Source organism: Seriola dumerili, unplaced genomic scaffold, assembly GCF_002260705.1.
Source record: "Seriola dumerili isolate Sdu_G_001 unplaced genomic scaffold, Sdu_1.0 BDQW01000442.1, whole genome shotgun sequence".
In the NCBI taxonomy this organism is placed as follows: Eukaryota; Metazoa; Chordata; class Actinopteri; order Carangiformes; family Carangidae; genus Seriola; species Seriola dumerili.
In genome coordinates, this window is record NW_019174697.1 from 868,811 (window position 1) to 893,313 (window position 24,503).

At 39.0% G+C, this 24,503-nt stretch overlaps 2 protein-coding genes across 2 annotated transcripts; one reads left to right on the top strand and one right to left on the bottom strand.

The window, feature by feature from the left end:
- The first annotated feature begins 8,622 nt into the window (after positions 1 to 8,622).
- On the top strand, positions 8,623 to 13,851 carry LOC111234263 (prosaposin-like). Its single transcript, XM_022762238.1, has 10 exons — positions 8,623 to 8,743; positions 8,863 to 8,921; positions 9,568 to 9,642; positions 10,972 to 11,094; positions 11,197 to 11,310; positions 11,419 to 11,499; positions 12,293 to 12,476; positions 13,019 to 13,077; positions 13,161 to 13,226; positions 13,311 to 13,851. Exons 1-9 carry the CDS (start codon positions 8,692 to 8,694, stop codon positions 13,215 to 13,217), a joined length of 804 nt encoding a protein of 267 aa, XP_022617959.1. The 5' UTR covers positions 8,623 to 8,691; the 3' UTR covers positions 13,218 to 13,226; positions 13,311 to 13,851.
- A 455-nt stretch (positions 13,852 to 14,306) lies between these two features.
- LOC111234264 (S-adenosylmethionine synthase-like) lies at positions 14,307 to 24,418 on the bottom strand. The gene is made up of 9 exons (XM_022762239.1): positions 24,091 to 24,418; positions 21,606 to 21,683; positions 20,143 to 20,265; positions 19,570 to 19,682; positions 19,288 to 19,431; positions 18,235 to 18,453; positions 17,772 to 17,954; positions 17,013 to 17,146; positions 14,307 to 16,898 (listed from the first exon to the last, which is right to left on the bottom strand). The coding sequence occupies exons 1-9, from the start codon at positions 24,182 to 24,184 to the stop codon at positions 16,796 to 16,798; spliced, it is 1,191 nt and encodes a 396-aa protein (XP_022617960.1). The 5' UTR covers positions 24,185 to 24,418; the 3' UTR covers positions 14,307 to 16,795.
- Between the last annotated feature and the right edge of the window lie 85 nt (positions 24,419 to 24,503).

Consider the following 24,503-nt stretch of genomic DNA (forward strand, 5'->3'; position numbering starts at 1 on the left):
TGTATGGACAGCATTTACACTCATTAAATTACAAATTTTCAATAAATTAATAAAGTGCAATAACAAAGAAGAACACATCTCAACCTCTCCCAGCCCCACCTCACCTCTGTGAAACTTCTGGGAAGATTTCATCCTTGACCAGCAGAGTGACACAAAGGGTTTTTGTTGTATTTTTGTTTACAGATGAATGAGCAATTACTGTAAACACTATTTAAACATTAAAGACTGGTTACTCTATCTATCCTGATTTATACTGATACAGATTTATTTACTCTATAAATCTGCTGAATTGTCCATTGAATGTCTGCATGAATTTTAAATATAGCTTCAGTATTTATGTACATATTTGACAGAGCTATTTATATAAGAATTTAATGGCATCTGTGGAGAAGCAGAGCATGTATAGATAGTATTACATATAACAGATGTTTGTAAGTCAGTTTGCAGCTGTGCATCATTGGTTTGTCACATCAGCAGATTTTGTTTGCTTGGGTTGTATTGCATGTATTTTCTTATTTTTGCTTTCTTTACTACTTGCATATTTTTTTGTTATTTTTTGTTATTTCTACAAAATAACAGGGCATCTTATTATCCAAGCCTTTTCACAAATACATTTTTACCTAGAATCGTGGAAAATACTTAATCACTAATGGTCTACAACCAGTATTACTCTCAGTGACAGAGCAGACACTACAGTGAGCACGCCACGATGCTCTACAGGTCAATCTGAATGTTATTTGCCAATGGTTTCAGTGAGGTTACACTTTAGCATTGGCCCTTTTAACAGCTGGATTTTCACTTTCCAACATGCAGTCACACCTAACAGACACAGTGAGCACAGGCTTGGTTGAATCTTTGGAATTTTTGTCGGATAAACATGAGGAATAGATTGGACTAGATAGTGATTCTTTGGCAGCTTTCACTGTTCACACCTGGTTTCTATTTTGTGATGATTATTGGTCCTCAGCTCAGTCTAAGTCTGCACAGACAAATAGGGCTTCAGCTTCTCCTTGTTACAGGTGAATTACATTTGGCAAAGAAAAGCCCCAATTAAGCTAGTTCTTAAACTTGCAGATTGTGTTGCAAATTCTGAGGAAGGAGGAAGCGGCTATGTGCTGAATGCCAAGGTGATTTCACAAGATAAACTAATGGAAAGAAAAAAAGGCACCATCTTGAAAAATGAGCAGGAAGAAACTGAGGGTGTAAAAAAAGTCATAATGTGTCATGGAATCTGGCCTATTATTATTCCCTCAGGGCTTTTGTGACGCCAGGGATCTCTCAACAGCATGTGGACACAGTGCTAATGATTTGCATTATTACCCTCTGTCAGTCAGCACCTCTTTGGTCTGCTTGTACTTCCCCTTATAGTGTGCCATAGGCTGCTCACCTCACAATATACCCAACAGGAAGTACAGTCTTATTTTGTAATAAGTGTACAGTGTCAGTGCACAACAAACAATTCCAGGTTGGCATGTTCATCTGAGACCTACTGCCGTTTTGAATTATTGGAATGACACACTTACTCTGCCATAAATTACTGGTCATTAAGATAAGTCAAGTGTCACATTTGGGAATCAATACAATAAACAGTAAGAGTAAGATCACTTGAATGGGAAATAGGTCAATAGCCATTATACAATACAATAGCCATTTTAAGGACAACTCAAACTCAACTCAGCTCTATTTTCAACTTATTGCAGCTTTCATCAGCCTTAAAATGAAATCTGTCCTCCTCAGTTGTACTTAGGTTCACCTTCAACTTGGATTTTAACACCTGGAAAAGGCATATGGCATTACTGGAATGACACACTTACTCCACTTACTACGCCATAAATTACTGGTCATAAAGATTAGAGTCATTTTTGGGAAACAATACAATACGTCAACAACATTATAACGAGAAGACCACTTTCCTGTTCACTTGAATGGGAAATGGGTTTCAGACTTTTGGACTCCTCTGTATACTGTAGACAATGGCCCTTTTAAGATAACTCAGACTTAACTTGTCAGACTCAGCTCTATCATCAACCTAGTGCAGTGGAACGCTAACATGCTAAACATAGCATTGTACAGACCTACAGTTAGCTGAATATATTAAATATACTGAAAACAACAACTGAATGTAAAGATGATTTAATCTTCAATCTACTGAATTAAAGATGTAATAAGACAGTTCAATAATCAGATTTGTTAGCTTTAAAGTTTATGAACCTCTCCTGCAGAAACAGGCAGGACTGAGTGTGAATAAAAAGCTTGAGAAGAATGTGGCAACAGTGACATTTGTTTGGTTTTCTGTCAGGTTTTATCACGATTACTGGCAAGAAATCAATGATCACACAGTGAGTATAGTACATGAGCAGGAAGAATACAGCTGGTACAACATGATGGCAGCTGCATGACAAATGAGATACTGAGCTGGATCAATGGATGAAGCTGGGTACCAGGTTTTAACACCTGGAAAATGCAGATGGCAGACCAGCTGGATTCAGGACAGTGTAAAACTGGGCAAAGGCATGACAGTGCTTGGAAGATTGTACCTTGACACTAGCAATAAGGGATGCTAGCTTATATGCCAATTTAAAAGTAGTCTTTTTCTGTAAGTTGACTTACAACAACATGTAAAGCTTTTTTTCATGGAAAAACAGGAAGAATTATTATCAATTATTTTCAAAATTATAAAAGTCCTCCACACTTTATTATCCAACCGGGGAAACTGCACAAGAACTATCTGAATTGCTGAGTTTAACCAGTTATGAGACTTACCAATATGTTTACTGTTACTGTGACTAAAGAGCTCATATTCAAATGTGAATGTCACAAGACTGTGTGCACAAAAGCAGAGCAAGCAGGCCCCAACAAGGTTGACAGGAAAAGTACATTCTTATTTTATTAATCAATATTTTCTTTCTACCAAAGACACCTACTAAAGCTGAAGCCTACGATTCAAGTGATCAATACATCCAAGATCCACATCCAGAACCTATCAGTCATAGTACCAGGTTAAAAGAAATTCCACATTTCCTAAAATACAGAGGAGATGACCTCAGTGTTTTTAATGTTAACGATGCCTGAAAAAAAAAATACAGATGAACCTTTCTGGATTCAAGCTACAACAAATTGGAAAACCTCATCCAATAAAAACTAGAAACCCAACACAAAAACAAGAAGTTATCAGATTAGATATGTTTAGAAATCATAGTGAAGCCACTTCTAATGAAGCCATGGCAGGTGCATGAAATAGGCAGACCAGTTTCTTGAGGGCAGCAGCGTGCAGCATGGTTGTGGTGAAGGTGGTGCTGCTGATGACAGCTGCATGACCACATGGAACCAAAATTATGCAGGGTGACTTGGAAAAAGGAATCAACAGGTGAAACAAGGACATCACGAACAGGAAAGAGGCAGTAAAATGCAGTTCAGGCTGCACGAGCACAAGGAATGAAGTTTCACATGAAGGATGTAATAGATAAAAGATTTGAAGCGGTGTGGCGCGGTGCCTAGATTTTGTTACCGAGGGAGGGAAACAGCTGAACAAGGCCGCTGAACAAGGCCGCTGAACAGTGGAAAGATGAAATTATTACACGTGCACTCAGTCAAAAGCGTCACAGGCAAGCACAAAATTAAAGATAGTTTTCCACAGCATCAAAGGTGGTAAATGTACAACATGATGTGATGAGGAGTGTGAGAAAAGAATAGTTTCATGACGAAAGTGGTTCTACTGTTACATTTGCAGGTTCAGTGCAGCAGGGGTCAGCATGATTACATTCAACCATGGGCCAGTTTTTTCAGGGTTGTTCACTAGGGGGCCAACTGGGGGTACTGTGGATACACAGGCCTGTAAGTTGACATCTTTGTTAGTAAGGGTATTTTATTTTTCAGTATTTTATTCATTTTAATATTAAAACCGATTTATTAATATGGTTGTTTTTCCCCATTTGGGAATTGGGACTAAAATTTACAGCCGTTTATGTTCATTTATCAAATAAATAAATAAATAAATTAATAAATATCTTATTTACACTGATCTCTGCTCTGTGTTGCACAATGAGACGGGAGATAAAATCGATCGGTTATCTACACATGAGAATCAGTGACATGATTCAGTACTGTTGTTGTAGAAAGATCTCATCTGCACATCGCCTCCGCTTAGGTGTTTATTGGGATTCACGTGAGCCTTGTGTTTACATTGTTATATAAAGTAGATCCATGAAAAATCAAGTGGAGGTTTTGATGCAAACTCTAAAAGGGGAAACTTTACCGCTGCAGTAGCTTACAGCTGCTGCGTGTGCCGCGTGTGCGTGGTACCTTCAGTAACCTAATCCCTTCATATAAAGTGTGTATATGTGTCGATATTCACAGGCAGACCGAAACAAACCATAAGGCAGGATGAACTGACTGAACTGACACTTTGTAAAGAACAAAGACTGCTTATGAGTGTTAGCAGAGGAACTATCAGTTAAACCACTGTGAGTATTTTTTTTAATTTTTTCAAATCTTCAAATTAACACTGATGGTTTCAGCGATTGCTCTAGCAATAAAATAGCATAAAATAGAAATAAAGTAAAGTACAAGAGTCTCAAATGGTTCTTAAGTGCAGGAACTGAGTAAATGTAAGTTACTTTTCATCACTGACATTTATAGTGACTCACATATGGTGTGGAATAACTTGCCTTTTGGTTTTGTTTTCAATGTTTCTCTTTCGATTTTAGTGGCACTGATGCAGCCACAAAGGAGAGTTTATTCTAACAAAAATACCCATTGAATGAATTGAATGAATGATTTTTCACTGCAGCAGTTACCAAGAAATGCCACTCACAAATGTATCTGATGCACGCAAACCCTTCGAATGAGACACCTCACAGTGATGGTGTGCTCTCTTCCTCTGTTGGTGCTAAGATACTATACAAAGACTGAAATTAAATTTCACAGGAAGTTTTCTGTTGCTCATCTGACCTCAAGGATCCTCTTTTGACCGGTCTGTGAATCTGCCCAAGAACACACGGAAAAAGGAAATCTAATATTAATAACTTTGCATTTGACCTTTATTTTGGGGAAAACTGTGGGTTGTGATTGGATAGTCTTTGGTTTTAACAAGTGAGTCAAAGTTTTGATAACAAACTGCTTCACAATGCTTCAAAACAAAAAGTATATGACATAACACGAAACATGATATCAATTTAGGATGTTATAATAATGTAGGTAAACAGTTCAAATCAGCTGAAAAGTATGAAAAATGATATCAAATAGAAAAAAGTCCCAGTTATTCAGGATAATCATATCTTGCTGTGAATACTTTGTTCACAACACAGACAAAATTCAATTCACGAGCAGTGTACGGGAGTGGCCGCAGAAATAACAGAGAGGGAGGCCTCAATTTGTTGACATATAAAACCACAGCTATCAGCTTTTGGCTGTGAACCAGCTGGGATATGTGTAAAAACTTGAGGTGAAGTGACCCTGTAACAACATTTCAAGTTTCTGGAGCAGGTTAAACAGGAATATTTTGTATCTATTCTGTATCTGTTTCTAGGCAGCTAAATCCTTTTTTTAAAGATGACATGGAGATGACATATCCCCAAGTCTCAACCCAATAAAGGAGAAAGAGAGCACTGATTAAAAAAAAAAGACTATAGATACTTAGGAAACATTTGGTCTCAGATGATGGCCCTTTGTTATCAGTAATACAGAGTAGAACTGAGTGAAACATCACTTAATATAAAAAGACTCAAAACCTCTTTTTTTAAGTTGAAGTGTAGGGTATTTGATCTTATGTATAATTCAAGACAAACTGGTTAGATAGATGCATTGAGAATAAAGGCACAACCTCAACGTAACAAAAGCCTGAGAAGTCCTCTGAGCACCAGAGCTTTCTCAATTTTGGTCTGGGTTGTGTGTGTGTCTAACGCAACATGGCTCCGCATTGTAAGATTTCATAAAGATGGGAGAGGTTATAAGAGCATCAGAAGGCTACCACAGCTGCAGCAGTGGTGAGGAAGTATAGAAAGCCAAAGTACTGCAGTGGCTGTCATCAAACAATGTTTCTGACTTGGCACAATTATCTCGTCACATGAAGTCAACAAGACCGTGCCCAGTACGAAAACCATTTCTCATGAAGCAGCGCAAAACTGATTAAACTTTGCCAAAGGAACATGAAAAGAAGCTTGATGAATGTTGGTCAGATGAAACCAAAATAAATGAGTTTGGATCGGATGCGGTCCAGCACGTTTGGAGTGGACCTGGCCAGGAGGTGGGAGTGTGCTGATATGGCACCATGATGTGAGTTTGTATATCCAAATACTGAATGAAAAGATAACTCCCAGTCCCAGGAGAAGAATTTCCCAACATGACTGAGGCTGACTTGACAAGTGAAAATGCCATTGAAGAAACAACTTGGATGGAAACATGTGAAAAGAACAATAGAACCCATGAAAAAGCCCCAGTTCGATTTCCTTGTGCTTGACTCCCTCTGCTGTTTCTGTCTGCCTACATGCAACGTCTGCCAAATGATTATCATTGCTGTGGAGGACTGAGTGAGTCACACTCGTGCAGGGAAGGATTACACATACACACAAACAAAAACAGTATCTCTTTGTCCTGCACACAGACACAGACAGTACAGCCATAGGTGTGGAGGACATGCAAGCTCACTTTAATCTATGTTTTAATCCTCTGCAGACTTCATTGATTAATGCGCTGGAGAAGGTTTGTCATCGTTTTTCCCCACCGTTGTGCAAAGTGCGAGAACATAATTGTAAAGCATATCAAGTAACTGGTAGATGAGACCCACATGCACTCTTATCCACATGTGAGAGCAGCAGGAAGCAACTTTTGCAGGTCAGTCATATGTGCAGGGTGGCAACTAATGATTAGTCCCATTAAAGATCTCCATTGATGTCACGATATCTCAATTAGCATTTGACTAATCGATTGTTTTGTTCTTCAAAATTGTCTGATCAACTTGCAACTTGTACGATGATGTGAAACAGAAAGAAGCAGCACATTTGAGAAACTGAAATTTTCAGTTATTAATTTCAGTTATTAAATATAATTATCAAAACAGTTATTGTGTCATTTTCTTCAATAGGATATGAATAATCAGCCCGAGTAGGATCCTACATGCCCTATGTAATTATGTTTCATCCAGTTGTTTCCCAATATCTCCAAATCCTCTTTTCACGAAGGGACTAAAACTGTGAGTCAACCTCGCTGACTTGTTGAGCCGTCATTATGTGAGGACTTTGCAACTTGTGTGTTTCAGGGGTTTAAAGAAAAGTTCAACAACAAAGCAAATGTCTCAGTATAAATTATTGATCAGTGCAACTTTGCAATTTCACTGTTAAAACTGACTCCTACAATGAAAAGGATTTAACTGAGATAAAAATCCCACAAAAGACAAACAGCATTTGTGTTGGCATTTCATTAGTGGTCTATTACATAACAGGTAAATCAGGTGCCTGTCTCATGACAGAGGCTAATCTACACGGAACTAAGTAATGTTTTTTTACCACAAACAGGAAGCCTCATGTGGAACAAAGACATCTCTAGAGGCAGCTGGAAACATCAAAGCAGTTGAACAGGTACAAAAAATGAAGTAGTTCAAGTCACAAGAAAAGAGGTTTAAATACGAAGTCAGCAAGAGACACTTTACCATCTGTGCTGTGAGATGGCAGATCTACAGAGGCAGAAGTGAACTTCTAAAACAGCCGAGAGCCACAGTCAAGTCAAGTCAAGTCAAAATGACAAATGTAACTGTCAAGATCACAGATTTACAGAAGCCAATCACCGAAGTCTTTAGGATATATATCATCTGGGAACTATGAATGTCTGTACAAAATGTTTGTGCCAATTCATTTAGTAGATGTTGAGAGATTTTACTGGGTAACTGAAAACCGTGATGGTGTTGCTAGAGTCAGGGCCTCACCAGAGCATGTAAGACTCATCCTCCTGGGACCATGAATTTATGTAGTTGAGATCCAGACAAATTTTGGTCCACAGAGATATTTCAGTGTGGCCCAAAGTGGTGGGCCAACCTTCAACTGCTGACACTGCCATCCCTAAAAAATGTTTTTCCATTACTGTTTCTCAGAGGATATGTGAGATTAGAAATCAATCTGCGGTGTTGTGAAACAATTAATAGCTTCAGTGTGAGCAGACGGTAGTGTACATACAGTAGGCTACATTATAGTTTTAAAGAGAGGGAGAAGAGAAAGAGAGCTTCACTTTCACATCAACAGTCCTTGTCCTGAGATACAACTCAGTGGGTCCTGGAAGTGAACTGGTTATGTACAATGCCCTTCATATAAAACACCAACATATATCTCAGTCTTCATCATGAGGATCAACCAAACTATAGGGTAGTTTGATGCACTGCAGCCATTACATGTTTTAAATATATTGACAGTACATCTGTTAACACATTTGAATACTTCAAATACAGAGTGTCAAGTTTTCACACCTTGGTTTGAGGAACTGAGTATGAAACTTGACTAATATTAGCAGATTGAGAGTCAAGGAAAAAAACTGTTCCGCTATGCTAAAAAAAAATGCACGAGTTTTTTTTTTTTTCTCTCAAATTCTGGTTGGTAGGAATTATAGGGGGCAGGTGGGCCATGTCAAATACAAACTGCACTTGCAGTTCCCTGCACAGATCTGAGGAGGGAAGACATCCAACTACAACCCTGAACTTCACTGAAGATGGCGTTGCTCACGTTCGTGTTGTTTCTCCTCATTGGTCTCCAAGGCAATGGTAAGATAGCGCAGATTTTATCAGTTGTAATAAGATGATGAATTAATTCCTGAAGTGTAAAATCCAAAAAGTCAAACCAGTAGCTAAATCACAGTGACGATGAACATCCATCCCCACAGCTCTGTCTTCAACTTTAAATGCGGATGGTTTGCAAAGTGTTCCAGAGGCCATGAGAGCAGTAAGTGACGATTCTTCATTTCTTGTAACTAAAGTATGTTTTGCAAACATAAATTAAACACAAATTTAAAAAAAAAAGCTGATTTTTATTACAGTGCGATGTTTGTAATACTTTATATCCTACTCATTAAGAACATTACTGAACCACAAATATTATTTCCATAAAAAAAATGAAAATAATTCAAAAAATATCCAGGGATCTAGAAAATGATTCCTACATATTTATTTATGAAAATATTGTGCACTAAAATTGTATGTTATGATGCATTTATATATATCATATTATATATATCACTGTTCCATTTCTAAGAGCAAGCATGCAATAATTGAAACAACACTAATGAATTTAGAAACAAAATGACATGTGAAAGAGAACAGCGTTAATCTCTTTCAGAGAGAACCGAGATTTTCATTTCCTCAAAGTCAGGAAGTGTCTTGGTAAACTTTCAATCCGGAAGATTCAAACAACAAAACTTTTATGTTTTTCTAATATTCCAGTTTCTGGTGGAACTAATACAGCCACAAATTAATTGATCAGCTGTATCTATAACACGTGCAGCTTAGAATTTGGCAACTGGCATTTGTAAGTGAGTAAATCAGTTTAAGGTATTAATTTATTTTCATTATGTGACTTGTTTTGTACTCAGAATGGGGACGTCTGCCAGGATTGCACCAAAATATTTGAACTCCTTGCTGACCTGCTTTCCAATGCAGACCTCCAGGTGAGTGCAATAGTTGACTAAACAGCAAACACATACCAGAGGATCAATATTTGCTCACTGATAATATAAGTATGTCCATATTCATAAGTCAAGATTAAAATGCACACTCTGCTATCTCAAGTGTTTGCTAAAATCTCTGGTTGAATAGTTTTCATTAACAAAAAAAAAATTGAAATTCCTCAAATCATTGTCCACCTGTTCTTTTATCTGCTAAAGCACATTCTTCACACTCAGAGATGCAAATAATTTGCAATCAGTCATCAGTGAAATGCAGACACACAATAAAGGAAAGGGCCCTTTTTGTTTTTGGATGCAAAGCCACTTCCTATTTTCTATGCCTGAGGAAAATTGAAATGACATTTCACAGAGAGTTTCTGTTTCTTAACTTTACCTCAAAGATCCTCTTTTCTCTGAGCGGGATCTGGCCAGGGGAGAGCTGGGGAGTCTGATCTGAGTTCAAAGAGACAAAACATAAATTGGTTAATCTATATATCCCACAACATAAAGAAAAGAAGAAGAAAAAGAAGAAATACAATTTACCACTTATCTAAGCCTATATTTTAGTGAACACACTGGGTTGGGATTGTTAGCTGTGAACGAAAAAGTAAAAACTCCCTCAGTTCTGTGATGATACCATGTAAGTATTTGATTTGCCAAATTTATCAATTAGACACACATAGTGCTCCATGGTTTAAAGATGCAACAACCAAAAATCTTCTACCTAGTAAATAAAAAATAAAAAGCTAAATTCAGTTACCTCGTCAGATTTGTGAATCTGATGATTTTTCTTTAGGGTGAGACATGACTGTGGAAACCATAAAATGAGTTTTTCTCTCTGGTTTCTCGGGAGCTGGCTAGGCTAACTGTCAGTTAATGAGCCCGTTGGTAAAAGGTCTGTGATTGGCTTAAAGACGTGGGGGCTTGAACTCATGATAGCTTTACTGTCATTGAAAGTGACATTAAATTTAATAATAAATTAAATACAATAAAATTCTACTATTATTATTCATTAATATGTATTTATATCTGGTTGTTTTAATTTCTTCCAGTGACCATAAGTCATCTGACTTTCATTGCACCTGTTACTCACAGATGACATGGAGATACCAGATGACATCATCTGCCCACTATTGTATTTTTTGTTTTGTTTTTCAGCCTCTATATTTTCCGTGCCTTTAAAGCTCCAAAGAAAAAGAGCAATTAATTATGGAAAAAAAATCTCTTTATGAAACATTGCTTCAGCTTTCTGACCCTTAATTAAGGGTTGGCAGAAGGGACAATGCTGCACCTCTCCTAAAATTAAAAACAATTGCCCCCCCTTCACTCTAGAAAAAGATCATCGATGGCATTGAAAGCGTGTGTAACCACCTGCCTGGGCCGACTGCCAAACTCTGCAAAGAAGAGGTGGAGAAGATGCTTCCTCTGGCCATCAACTTCATTACTGCTGTGGCAGTAAGTGTCAGTTTGCCAGAATAATATCAGCACTAAAATAACAACGGTGTGACTGCTTGTGTCTCTGTGAGGTCTATTCTCAACACACCTCTTTCTCTGTAGAAACCGGCGGAGGTCTGCAAAATCATCGGGCTCTGTGGCTCCAGTGACGAACAGGACAAGATGCTCAGCTATTTTGTGAAGGAGGCCCTCCAGGCCGCTGTGGCAAGTGAAAATGTCAGTTCAGTACAACACACAGGGACACATTCGAAAAGAATAATAATATTTTGTGGAAATCTTTTTTCTTGTGCTTGACTCCCTCTGCTGTTTGTGTCTGTCTATCAGGTGATGCCCACAACACAATGCTCCTTCTGTATTTTCCTTGTCAAGACTCTGGAGGACCTGCTGCCTAAAGAGAGGTCGGAGGTGAGTCACACACACGACACAGTGAGGGAACAAATGTGCACATGAACAAACACAGTATCTTTTTGTCCTGCACACAGACATTCGAATGCCACCAGACAACAACGCTGACAGTGCAGACCCAGAGAAGCCTGCTCGTGTTATCATGTTACTGTTACTCTACATCCTCCTCTTCACAGTGGTGCCGCAGTCAAGCTGCAGGGGATTTCTAAAATTTTGCCCTCCTCCATAAAAATATCCCCAAACTGCTCCTTTCAGGGTGGGACTTAAAATACGAGTCAGCTTCGGTGCCCCCGGGGATGACCCAGATCTTTCAACATCAAACTGCAAATATTTCTCTACCTGCTCCACACCTGATAGTACTTCTTTCAGATACTGATTTGGTATCTGACTGCATTTTATGGTTTTACATTGTACTGTATATCCGGTCTGCATTGAGAGAAGAAAAACCAGGAATTAGGCTGATAAACTCTTAGGGACAAAAGGATTATCTGAACTTCAGTTGTAAGGAATGTTGCAAAGATATGACATCTTAACAGGATCAAAAGGTTAAACTTTTCTATTGTTAACGAAGATTTTGCTTTAGATTTTTTCAGAAATAATCAACCTCTATTCTACATATAAAGTTTCATGGCTTCACCAGCTGTAGTGAGGTGTGTTTTAATAATCCTTCACACACAGATGATGTCAGGAGAATGATCTGTTCTGCACTCACAGTTCGGTGCCGCGCCACCACACAGTGCTGCTGACACTGTGGACACCCAGATTCACGCTGATTTTACTGTCTATTGCACAGGCTGCTGTGATCAAGCTGCTGGAGGAGATTTGTCATATTTTGCCCTCCTCCTACCGCGCCCAGTGCGAGGCCGTCATCGACAAGTTCAGCAAGTCGGTGCTGGAAGCGATCCTGAGCTACGCCACGCCCCAGACCATCTGCGCTCTCATCCACCTGTGTAAAGGGCAGGAGACCACTGTTGTAGGTCAGTCCACTTCAGTGATGTGTGCAGGGCTGCAGCCAAGGCTGAGGCTAAGGCTTTTTTTCATTATGGATTTTTGTAATTAACTTGCATTAAATGCTCAGGCTGTAAAATGTCAAAAAAAAAAAAAAAAAAAAAATCTTACTTTTGTCTGTGCTTCACTCTGAAACCCAAAGGTATATAGACTACTTATACAGCAGATTTGAACTTGCTGTAGCAGGGAAAGTAAAAGTTTAGCTAATAATAATGTTGATATAATAATGAAGAATTATAATAATGATGGCCCTGTTACATTTATGTATCCCCATATTAAACCAAGTCAAGTAGCATGCACTTAATTTTGTAGTTACACTGGACGAATTAAAATAGCCACTGTGACACTTTTCAATTAAATGATACAAAAATTAACATATTTGGTCACATTTTCTAGAGGCTAGAACCAGCAAATGTTTATCCAAAAAAAAAGGATTATTAATCAACAATCAAAATCAATTCTCTTCTTCATCTTCTATTAAAAAATCAAATGTCTCTCTTTTTTCACCCAGATCCGTGCACTTTGATAACGTACAGGTGCAGAGACATGAAGACTGCCCTCAGATGTGGAGTAAGTAAACATCAGGTTGTGAAGCTGATTAGATGAATTAATTCTGATCAAATTTTTACCTGCGACCGCTCTGCTCCAAACAGACTGTGTTCTACTGTCAGAGATTCGCCTGGAAGCCTCTCGACTACAACACGATCTAACATCTTGAGGTAGGTGGGACTTCATGAGAGTTTTGTGACATATTAAATAAGAAAATATACGGTAAAATAATATCCGGTAACTGCTCTTTTCAGGGTGGGATGAAAAAATGAGTCGACACCGGTGCCCCCATGGATGACTCAGCTCTTTCAACATCAAACTGCAAATATTTATCTACCTGCACCACAGCTGAGGCAGTCTGTCTATATTTTTTTTCAGATGTGATTGCTGCATTTGATATCTTACTGCATTTTGTGATTTTGCTTTGTATACTCTCTGCATTGAGAGAAGAAAACAGGAAGTTAGGCTGAAAACCTATTACGGAGGAAAGGATTATCTGAAGGGATCAGAAGGTCAAAAGCTTAAACTTTCATAATTATACTGTACACTGATTCTTTTCTATTTTTAATTAAGATTTTTCTTGACATGTTTGTACTAACCTCTTTTCTATAGATAACATGTCATGGCTTCATCAGCTTTAATGAAGTGTCTTTCTGTAACCTTTCAAATACAGATGATTTCAGGAGAATGACCTGAATAAATTTTGAGGTGTGAACTGTATATTTTGGGCTGTGAAACATCACTAGAACTGACTTACCTACTCTTTTGCCATTAAAGAAGCACTTCACTAATTTATTTATGCAAGTTTTTCATAGACTGGTATTACAATATTATTTTTCATCAGCACTCAGATCTAAATCCCAAGCCGCGATCCAACTTCAGTGGTAATGCTTCCTGATCTTGAACTTTAGCATTTCAGATTTCAAAGTGAAGTGAGGGGAATGTGTTTTTATGCGACGGTCAATTACTGAGGGTAGAAAGAGCCACAATAGAAAATAATCTCGTTATTTTGCGTCAATGAACTTCTATTCTTTTTAAATACTGGCACCTACATCTGCTTTTCACTATTTTAATTTTCCATCCACAGCATTTTGTCACTGGTTGTTGCAACAACCTCCACATGCAAATGATCATTTAAACTAATTATTTAGGCTCATACCATATAAACTAAGGTTGGACATAATCTACAGCATTACCTTAACATAAACCTGCTGTATGATAGAAAATAAATAGCCAAAAGCACATCCTTTAAGCACAAGCAAGCGTGCAGTTTATTTGAAGGGTTTAAAAGAGAAACTCAACAACAAGTCAGACTCCTCAGTGTGAATTATTGAAGAGGGCAACTTCGCAGCCTCGGGGTAAAAACTGGGTGGGGGCAGGGTCAATAGGCAAGGAGTCAGATATTTGGGGGCATGGGAAAGGGGCATTGCTGAAAATTAGAAAAGGCACTTTAACACACATTCAGCGACCACACTGACAGACTCACTTCCAATCTTTTAAAAAAATTATTTTACAGAGAAAGAAAAAATATCCTCAAACTCTTCCACCCACAGGAGACCATGTAAACAGGCTGGTTTCTCTGTACAACACCAACCAATCATTTGCCTTGTCTGTGGATGAGCTAGAAGACGCAAACATATTATTAAAAAAAAAAAAAAAAATCTTTGAGAGGTTAAGTCATTTCACCAGATGATCACAGATAGATCAATTTAAACTGCTTTCACAGCACCACTCTGTGGCTCCTGTATGAGGTTTCTCTGTAATACACTCAAGGAACCACAAGGTGATGCCAGAGGAGTCAAACTAAAGACGACATATCAGTGTTATTACAGTAGAAAAAAAATCTTCAATTGAGTATTGTTTATGGGGACACAGTGCCATCTAGCTACACGATGAAGACATTTTTAGACAATAACTGTGCACACAGCTCAGACCAGGGACCTACTGTGGTGATTCTAACAGTGATTACTAATTTCACTCAGGCTTACAGCTGGCTTAGCATCAACTATGCATCTATATTGTGTGGATACACATCCAGGAGTAAAGTCAAGGAACAGGGTGACTTAGGAAGCATTCAAAAAGGCATATACTGTGTATTCACAACAACTTGGGTTCAAACCTGGCCAAGGTCTCTGGAACATTTCCTCTCTCACCTTATCTACATTTCTTACAAAGTAAAAAGGAAGATAGGAAAACTTGTGACTTGTGCCATCCATGACACACAGTGTGATGGTGCAGAGAATGAATACGGTTTTTTAAAAAACAAATAAATAAATAAATAAAAAGAAAAGTTTTAGCTGCAAGCTCGACATTCATTTGGATTTGAACTACTGTGCGTGTAACATTGAAAACAGAAGCCTTTGCATTTTTGGGTAACTTCAAGAAATAATGTGCTGTGCAGTTCCAGTGGAAGATTCAAAATCCACAAGCATAAAGTTACATATCTGATCCCATGTTCTCATTTGTACGAAACTTAACTCTGCTGAGAAGACGAGAGCAGTAATGTCTTACATTCACTAAGCTGATTGTGCGCTGCCTCTTATCTCTTTGTCTTGGTCTGGCTGTGGCACTGTTCTTTATCCATACCAGTGCACTTTTTATACTGTAGGCAGGAGTGACTAAAGATGTCAGGGCCCGAAACGTGTGCAACTGAGTCGAAAACAGTTTAGATAATGTAACTTGTGTCTTAGATTTTTCAGTTGTCCTTCCTTGCAAGTCAAACTATTAGGTCCCACAATAGTCAAATGCCACTATATAAATCTTTCAAGTACAGTGTTGCCATTGGATAACGGCAGACCCTGTCCAGATGCTACTGAGCCTGGGTTTCTCTGTAGCTACTCCCAGAGTCAGTCTCAGGCAGGGTGAGTACTGTATCACGTCTTTATCTTGGTCAGTAGAACATTGACACATTCAACATCATCTGAAACATTCACATGACATTTAAAACCAACAAAATAAATTACAAAAATGGAGTGATTTCATGGTGCAGCCCAACATAACCACAGGGTCATTAGCAGCTTCTGACTTCTCTGTAAAACGTCAGAAAAACATGGCCTGAAGGGACAGCACAAATACAAAAATTAGCAGGTTTTATAGAAAGTGTTTGACCCCATTTGTGCCATAAAAATTGCAAAAGCAGGGAGGGTGTGTGCCGTGAGGGGGAAATGAGGTGATGCAACACAAAATGGCTATTAACCCAACAATGTTAGGTGAAATGGAAAATGACGTGTTGCCATTAGAGAGGATGGCAATCACTGATCACTCCTACAACTAAACTGCAGTGAGATTTTGATTTTAAAAGCTGAGGAATACCAGAAATGTTTTCATGACTGGTAAATATTTGCATGGTCCAGATAAACTGTCAATAATACCTATCAGTGTCAGGAAACTAAAAAAAAAAATAAAAAAAATAATAATAATAATGAGGTGAGCCACCACAACTAAGATGAATAAAAGCTGGCAGCACTGCTCAAATCTATACGCACACTCTTTTCATGTCTGTTCAGGTGAATATCTTGGCAACTGAAATACTATTGTATTCTGTTGAAGGATGTGTACAACACCAATAGGTGGGGAAAGGGTATCTTTTCATGTAGTAGAGGCTGTGGTGATGTGGCTGTTTGTGCGAGAAGGAAGGAGAGGGAGGAGGAGAAAGAGGAGGAGGAAGGAGGGAGTTAGACAAACACATAGGTTTATCTGTAATACACCTAAGGCCCGCTGGGAGATTAGAGGAGGAGGTTCAGTACTTCATCTTCTTGGGCACCTCCCATGAAAAAACGTCACGACCAAAGTGACCGTAAGCTGCTGTGCGCTGGTAGATGGGTTTCTTCAGGTCAAGATCCCTGAGACAGAAATTAAATGATGATTTATAAAAACCTGAAATATGTATAAAATGTGTATAATGGGGATTTTAATTGTTTGTTAGCAAAACTCTGAAATTGGAGACCGGACCATACCTCACGATAACTCCTGGACGGAGGTCAAAGTTCTTCTTCACGATGTCCAGCAGCTCCTTCTCGCTCTTCTGGGATGTCCCATAGTGGAAGATGGAGATCGAGAGGGGATGGGCGACTCCAATAGCATAGGATACCTAAAACAGTTATCAACAATTATGTTCAGAACTTTAGCTAAGACAGGAGAGACATTTTAAAAACTAGAAAGCATTCAGCATATTCTACCTATCTTTTTCAGTATTTCAGTATTCAGTTTTGAAAATATTTGGGGAAAGGTAAAGTTTTTGAATTTGTACCTGGATCTCTTATAAAACAAGTACTAACATGAACTCTGTGGAAAAAGAAATGTGAAAAATGTTGTTTCTAAGCTTTTCCTTTACTACGATGGCAACTAGAGCTAGATGGATAAGTCGGCCTGGTCAATATATAGACATAGTAGCTTATCACGAATATGTCAGTACAGAAAGGTTATGCCAAAGATATGCTTGAGGTCATTTAGACACTGTGTCATAGTTTGTCCACCTCAGAGCACTGAGAACCTGTTTGTATTGTTTTAGGATTATTTAACTATTAAACTGTGAAATATCAATATCAAACTCCAAAATCCAGCATCAGTCTGACTGTAGTGACACTCGGTGAACAGAGGACACATAAAGCAAACACAATTAAAGCTCATTTGTTTGCTAAAAACAGTCCCACCTTCAGGCCTTACTAATACATACTGTAGTATCCCCTCAACGGTCTGTTATACTGCACACTCACCTGGACCAACACACGCTTGCAGAGCCCAGCTTTTACCAGAGATTTGGCCACCCAGCGGGCAGCATAGGCAGCAGAGCGATCTACCTTTGTGTAGTCCTTCCCGGAAAAGGCTCCACCTCCGTGAGCCCCCCAACCCCCGTAAGTATCTACAATGATCTTACGCCCAGTCAGACCGGCATCACCCTTTGGGAAAGACCAGTCTCGTTACCTACAGGACTTTGAGTTTATGAACATTTGACACAAATACATTTGACAGAAGCATTTTAAAACAGCTACTTTTTACTTTTTTTTCTGTAAATATATCATAATTAAATTAAAAAGATTTGGGCCTATAATAACATGTTTTCACTGAAACTTCAATTCAAATCAATTGCATGGATCTGTTAACAAATTAACATTTTAATTGTCTTTAGTGTGACGAGGAACTAAAGAGGCACAGAGTTTAAAGAAGCTCTTGTCTCACCTGCGGTCCTCCAATGACAAAGCGGCCACTGGGCTGCAGGTGGTATACGGTGTCATCATCGAGATAGCCACTGGGAACCACGGCTTTCACCACATGCTCCTTCAGACAGTGACGCATCTCATCCAAACATACACCCTCATCATGCTGCACAGACACCACAACGGTGTGGACACGCAAGGGCACCATGGCGCCCCGGTCTTGACGGTACTGAACGGTCACCTGAAGGGGGGAAAAAAAACAAACAATGAATAAATATTCTAAAAGTGAACAGGATGGAAGAGTTTACCGTCTGTCCTAGATTTGTTTTACTTCCATGGCATGTGAGAAGAGCTCATAGACACACAGCCTTCCCTTACGCAATGTAAATAAATAACATGTACATTCTCCTAACAGTGACTTTGATATACCCCCTAACCCTAGAATCACATTTGATGTGGACGTCATTATCTTCCTAATGTTAACTGAAATTACTCTTGGATTCAGAGAGTGTGTTAGTACTGGCAATATGCTCTGAGACAGGAAAGATGGGAAAAACTGCTGCGCATTACGTATACTGAAACAATTAGTCAATTAATCGTTGACTGACTGACTGAAAATGAACTGACAACAATTTCATTTATCAGCCAAAAAATGCCAAACATTCACTGGTTTTAGCGTCTCAGATGTAGGATTAGCTGCTTTTCTATTTCATATCATTGTAAATTGAACAACTTCGGTTTTTGGAGTTGAATTAAACAAGCCGACTGAAGACATCACCTTGGGCTCTGACAACTTGCTACTGGATTTCTTTTTAAATTTCCCAACATTTTATAATGTATGCAATTATCTTAGAAAATGTCAACACATCAATCAATGATTGAAATAGCAGCTCTTATTAATAGCAGTAGAAAATTTCTCTGAGCACCTTTCAAATATATATTTGTAAAGAAACATTTAAACCAAGTATTATGGAAGCTTTAAAAAAAACCCTGCAATGCAGTGTTTTCAGCACTTTACTTTCTAGGCAATGCAGATGGATTATGTGGAAGTAAAGGCACAGTTCCCTTGTCTAACCTGAGTTTTGGAATCGGGTCGGAGCCACGGCAGTGTTCCATTTCGGCGTAATTCGGCCATCTTGGCATTGAGCTTGTGGGCCAGGACAATAGTGAGGGGCATACACTCCTCAGTCTCATCAGTTGCATATCCAAACATCAGGCCCTGTCAGAGGTGCAGTCGCAAATCATAGCATGAATAGAGGGGAAAAATAATATGACAAACTCCATCACCACCACATTTTCTACTTCCAGTTACCCAGCTGTGGCCCAAACACAAACATAAATGTAAGAACCCTCCGACCTGGTCGCCGGCTCCTACATCCTCCTCTTTCCGATCCAGATGAACACCCTGAGCAATGTCAGGGGACTGTTGCTCCAAAGCCACCAACACATTGCAGGTCTTGTAGTCAAAGCCTGTAGAACAAGACAAGTGAGCCTCAGTGAACTACTTCACATGTCAATCTTCACCACTGATCCTCAAATACAGTATGATTTACAACTAAATATGATTCATCATGTGTGAACAAACAGTATGGAACAGGTCTGTCTGGATTTGTCTCATTCACAATAGTGTAATGTAAGGTGATTTTCCATTCAGTCAAGGTGGCTTCATTAAAGCTGACACGTAAGACTCTGTATATCTGCATCTTTCCAGGAACCCTTCATGTTCAGCCTGAGGGACAGGACATCCCCTACGAGAGGTGCATAGCTTTCGGTGCCTCTTGAACAGGTAGCCTACTTGGTTTTAGGTCATTACTCACACCCAACAGACAAACCTTTTTCTTAACAGTTCATTGATGCGCAAGAAAGAGGCTTTAACTGCATGAATCTCAACCCTAACTAAACACACGACAACAAACTTTCATCACCACACCTTTGGAGGAGTCGTCATAGCCGATGTGCTTGATTGCGTCTCTGACGATCTTCTGGTAGTCAACGTTGGCCCTGGAGGTGATCTCCCCGGCCAGCAGGATCATCCCCGTCTTAGCAACAGTCTCTGTGGACACAGGGACATGCAGTGTGAGGGATGAGAGTGAGACTAACAAGGAAGGTGGAAGGAACAAGGAGGTGAAGGGAAACAGAGCACGTTGGCTGGCATACTGAAGCAGGTTTAAATTTGTGTTGTTGTGTTTTTAGATAATTTTACATTTGAAGACATGCTGACCATATATAATATTAAACTTAAAAACAAATGTGCAAGGGCTGCACCTAATGATTATTTCCCTGTTAATTAATGTGACAGTTATTTTATATATTAATAGATTTTTTGTTTGGTCTATAAAACATCAGAAAACAGTGAAAAATATCCACCACAACACAGTGCACAACAGCAAAGGCAACATATCCTATGTCTTGTTTTGTGGGACCACAGTCAAAACCCCCACAATATTCATTTTACTATAATCTCACACCAAGAAGAGAGCAAATTCTCACTTTTGAGAGGCTAGAACTTTCAAATATTTAGCCTCTACGAATTGTTGCAGTTTTCATCAACATCTAAATCTACCATATAAAACTTTAAGCCTTGATGCAGGATGTAAACCGTTGGTCTAGCCCCCCCACTTTTGGATGATATGCCCAATGAATCTCTGGCAGATGGCCTTTTATCCAGCAGATTCAAATTTCCAAAGTGTGTTATACAATATTTTTTTTACCTCATCAACATTCAAGCAGTAAAACATAATGATAATAACAAATAATCAACCTCTAAAAGCACAGGTTGTGAGTTGTGAGTGGTTGCATGATGTCCAACACAGCATAAAAACTTTAAAGGCTTTGAAATCTTAGTGTTAAAGTGGGATGGATCAACAGCTATCACTGGTTAGACTGGTTCTCACAGCCAACCGGAACGTTTGCCTGCCAATACCCCCTCTCACTTAGTTGCTCAACTTCATGCCCTGGCACTTGGTAAATATCCTGAGTCTTAGGTAAAGCCAACAAACAAAGACCAAATGTAGCCAATTCTGAATTCAAACATCCCGTCCTTGGAAGATTGCAATGTCAAGCCTTGATCACCTGCATCTCTTGTGTATTCGTATACGCACCATATGGTCATTTCATGGAAACAGAGAATATTATAAAAACGTGCAATGGGGAATTTTAGCTCCTTGTTTTGCTCCTGAGTTTAGTTCCAAGAGCTCCTTCACTGTGTGTTTCAGAGAATTAACGTGATGCAGTAGAAAATATTTCTCAACAGAGGAAACAAAAGAAGCAACGTGTGTAAATGAGGGGACCTGCTTTGCTAAACGCCTCATCTCGCACGTCCACATTTCGACAACAAATACTCAGTGAACAATAGCCTCTGTGGTCATCTTGCTTTGCTGTGTAAAGACTTACCACATGCTACTTTGGCATCAGGGTCTTGTCTGAGGTGTGCATCCAACACAGCATCACTGATCTGGTCACAGATTTTATCTGTGGAGTAACACGTGACAATTTTTAACCTGTTAACACACAAACCTTTCACCTATGTTCTGCTTAAAGATAAATATGCACACACACACACAGTAGAAGACTTGTTACATGTAGTTACACTTACAAGTTCCCACCACTAATATATATATATATATATATATAAACATTTAAAATTAGTTCACATTCTTGGTTACTGAGGTGTTAAGTTCATTGAAATACAACTTGCCTATATACAGAAACACATTTATGTTATTCCACTCAAGCAACAATGGCATATTTATTTATATATGTATATATATATATAGAACATGCTCATGATAACTAATCAATGCAGTGTTTTTAAACACAAAGTTTTAGTGCTAAAATCACGGTTTTGTGCACTTGCACCTGTTTCCTAATGCAGCTATTTATCAGAACTGGTTTAACATAATCTAAATCCATTCAAAGTACAAGAAAAAAAGGTAAAAAAAAGGTAAAAAAAAAAAACAGGAAACAGGACAGGAAACATCAGGAAAAACTTTCCAAAATAATAATATTAATAATGAATCACTTCAAGAATTTATCATTTACAACATAGTCACTGGTGATCCTGACAGAATATGGTCTATCTACTACTGGACAATCTTTTAAAACACATTTATTTTCTGGCCCCTGTTGCAGTTTGCATGAACATGAAGCACACAACCAAGACAGGCTCTCTCTTGTCCCTGTGCTTTGGTCTATACCTCTGATGACTACTGATGTGTATGCAGTGATGAATATTTGCGATAACTTCTAACATCTTCTCCAAGTTTAAGGGCTCACTGTGATCTCACTGTTGTTTCTACCTCCTTCATTCCTCAAGTCATGCAGGGTCTTCCACCCTGAAATATTCTGCAATTATTCCAAAACACAACTCAAGACAGGAGTGACAGCATTCCAAGGATGGCTGAAGCTGTTCGGATGTGTTCCAAATATTTTCTTCACCCACTGTAAATGCCAAGTGTAAAGGAACTCCTTGAAGCATATCATTATTGGAGATCTCTGTGGGTACTTCTACTGTCCTCCAACTATAAAGTGTGTGGATTTGACTACTTTACACCCACAGTTGAGCGGCAGCCCCTGCAGTACCTATATTTAGGAGTACTGGTAAGCCTATTATCCGTTTCAATAGAGCTGCCCCCACTGCCCCAGTGTAAGACTGAAAACTGTGCTGTATTGTATGACTAGCTGCTGAATAGATCTGCAATTAAAATGTTGTATGGAACAGATGGACAACTAGCTAACACTAACAGTCTAATACAACAGCCCTGCAATAAATCCAACCTTAATGAGGGTTATAATGTTCAGTTTTTGTTTAATCTGTTCATGGTCACTTTGGAGACTTTGGATAATCTACCCTTGCTGATGCAAACTCCAGCTTCCAAAATAAAGCTGAAGCAAACAGCTGCAACATAGACGGAATATTGTAATCTTTGTGAAGGTAGGATTTATAGCAGGGCTGTCCTATTGGACTGTATTAGTTTTGAGGTGTTTTGAGTGAGCTGTACCTAATAAAATGCCAACTGAGTGTTTATTACAAATGTCTGGAACTTTCTATGTCAAGGTGCAATTTTGAAGCTCAAAATTTGTTAGCTATTCTATAACTCTGGATTTAAGATGGGAAAGAAACAGATTTTTCTATTGTTCATTACCAAACAAAGATTCATATTCATTCATTTATAAACAGGGTTTAAGACTTTAATGTAAAACTCAAAGGATAATTTTCAAATTTGGAGAGTAACCACCGCACAGTTTAATAAATCTAATATTAAAGTAATCTCTTTGTAATCTTTGTATGAGATTACTGCTTCGACAGTAACAAACCTGCTGCTTCTGTATACATGTCATATCTAGTCCAGTGCTACTGGAGCCACTGTCCTGATGCAATAACTGTCTTGCCTGACTTAGCAGTAACAACAAAATACACACCTTAACTTATAATTATTGCAAGCTACAGACACCGCTCCTGTTAAGCGTAGACACGTTTTGAAATCATATAAGAAAACCTTGTGGCGCCACATGACAGGCACCAACAGTTACTCACTAACATGAGGTTAGCTTTAACAGCTAGCTGCCGTGTTGTTAGCATGCAGCCGCGACTTTCCAAATTAACTCCAAAGCCTGTATTTTTCCCATCCTATGACAGGACTGTTGTCATTTACTGTGTGAATTACATGTAGGCTACTTTTACACTGTACGTAGAGCCAGTTTTAAAGTGTGTTGACAGAGATACAGGGAGGATGAACCGGCTACTTAGTGAACAGCTGACAGACAACAACACGGTAACAGCTAATGGTAACGTGCCACATGACCTTGTTTGAGAGGCTAACATGATGCTATCAGGCTAATTATGGTGGTCAGCGACCTCGGAGACAGGTAAACTTACCGGGGTGTCCTTCTCCGACCGATTCAGAAGTGAAGAGGAAGCAGTCTTCATCAATGAAGGAGTCGTTGTGGAAGCCGTTCAGATGGGAGTTCATTTTAGTCTATAGACACACTGTTAGCTAACCAGCTAGCCGCTCAGACAGCGAGACCTGCTCTTACAGTTCAGAAGGCGGACAGAGTTTTGCAGTCTTTACACAGGTATCCTGCTGTCACTCACACAATCACACACAGAGCTACCACACCGCTTTAAGCTCCTGCTTCCCGGATGAAATAAGTGCGGGTCGGGCAGCTCTACTTATTCTCCTGGAGAACTTCTTCAGACCCTTCCAGTCATTTCTCTGCAGCCAATGTTGTTGTTGAGCACAGACCATGTGGTGCGAGGGGGCGTGCTCTAGTGAAGGCAAACTAAAAAAT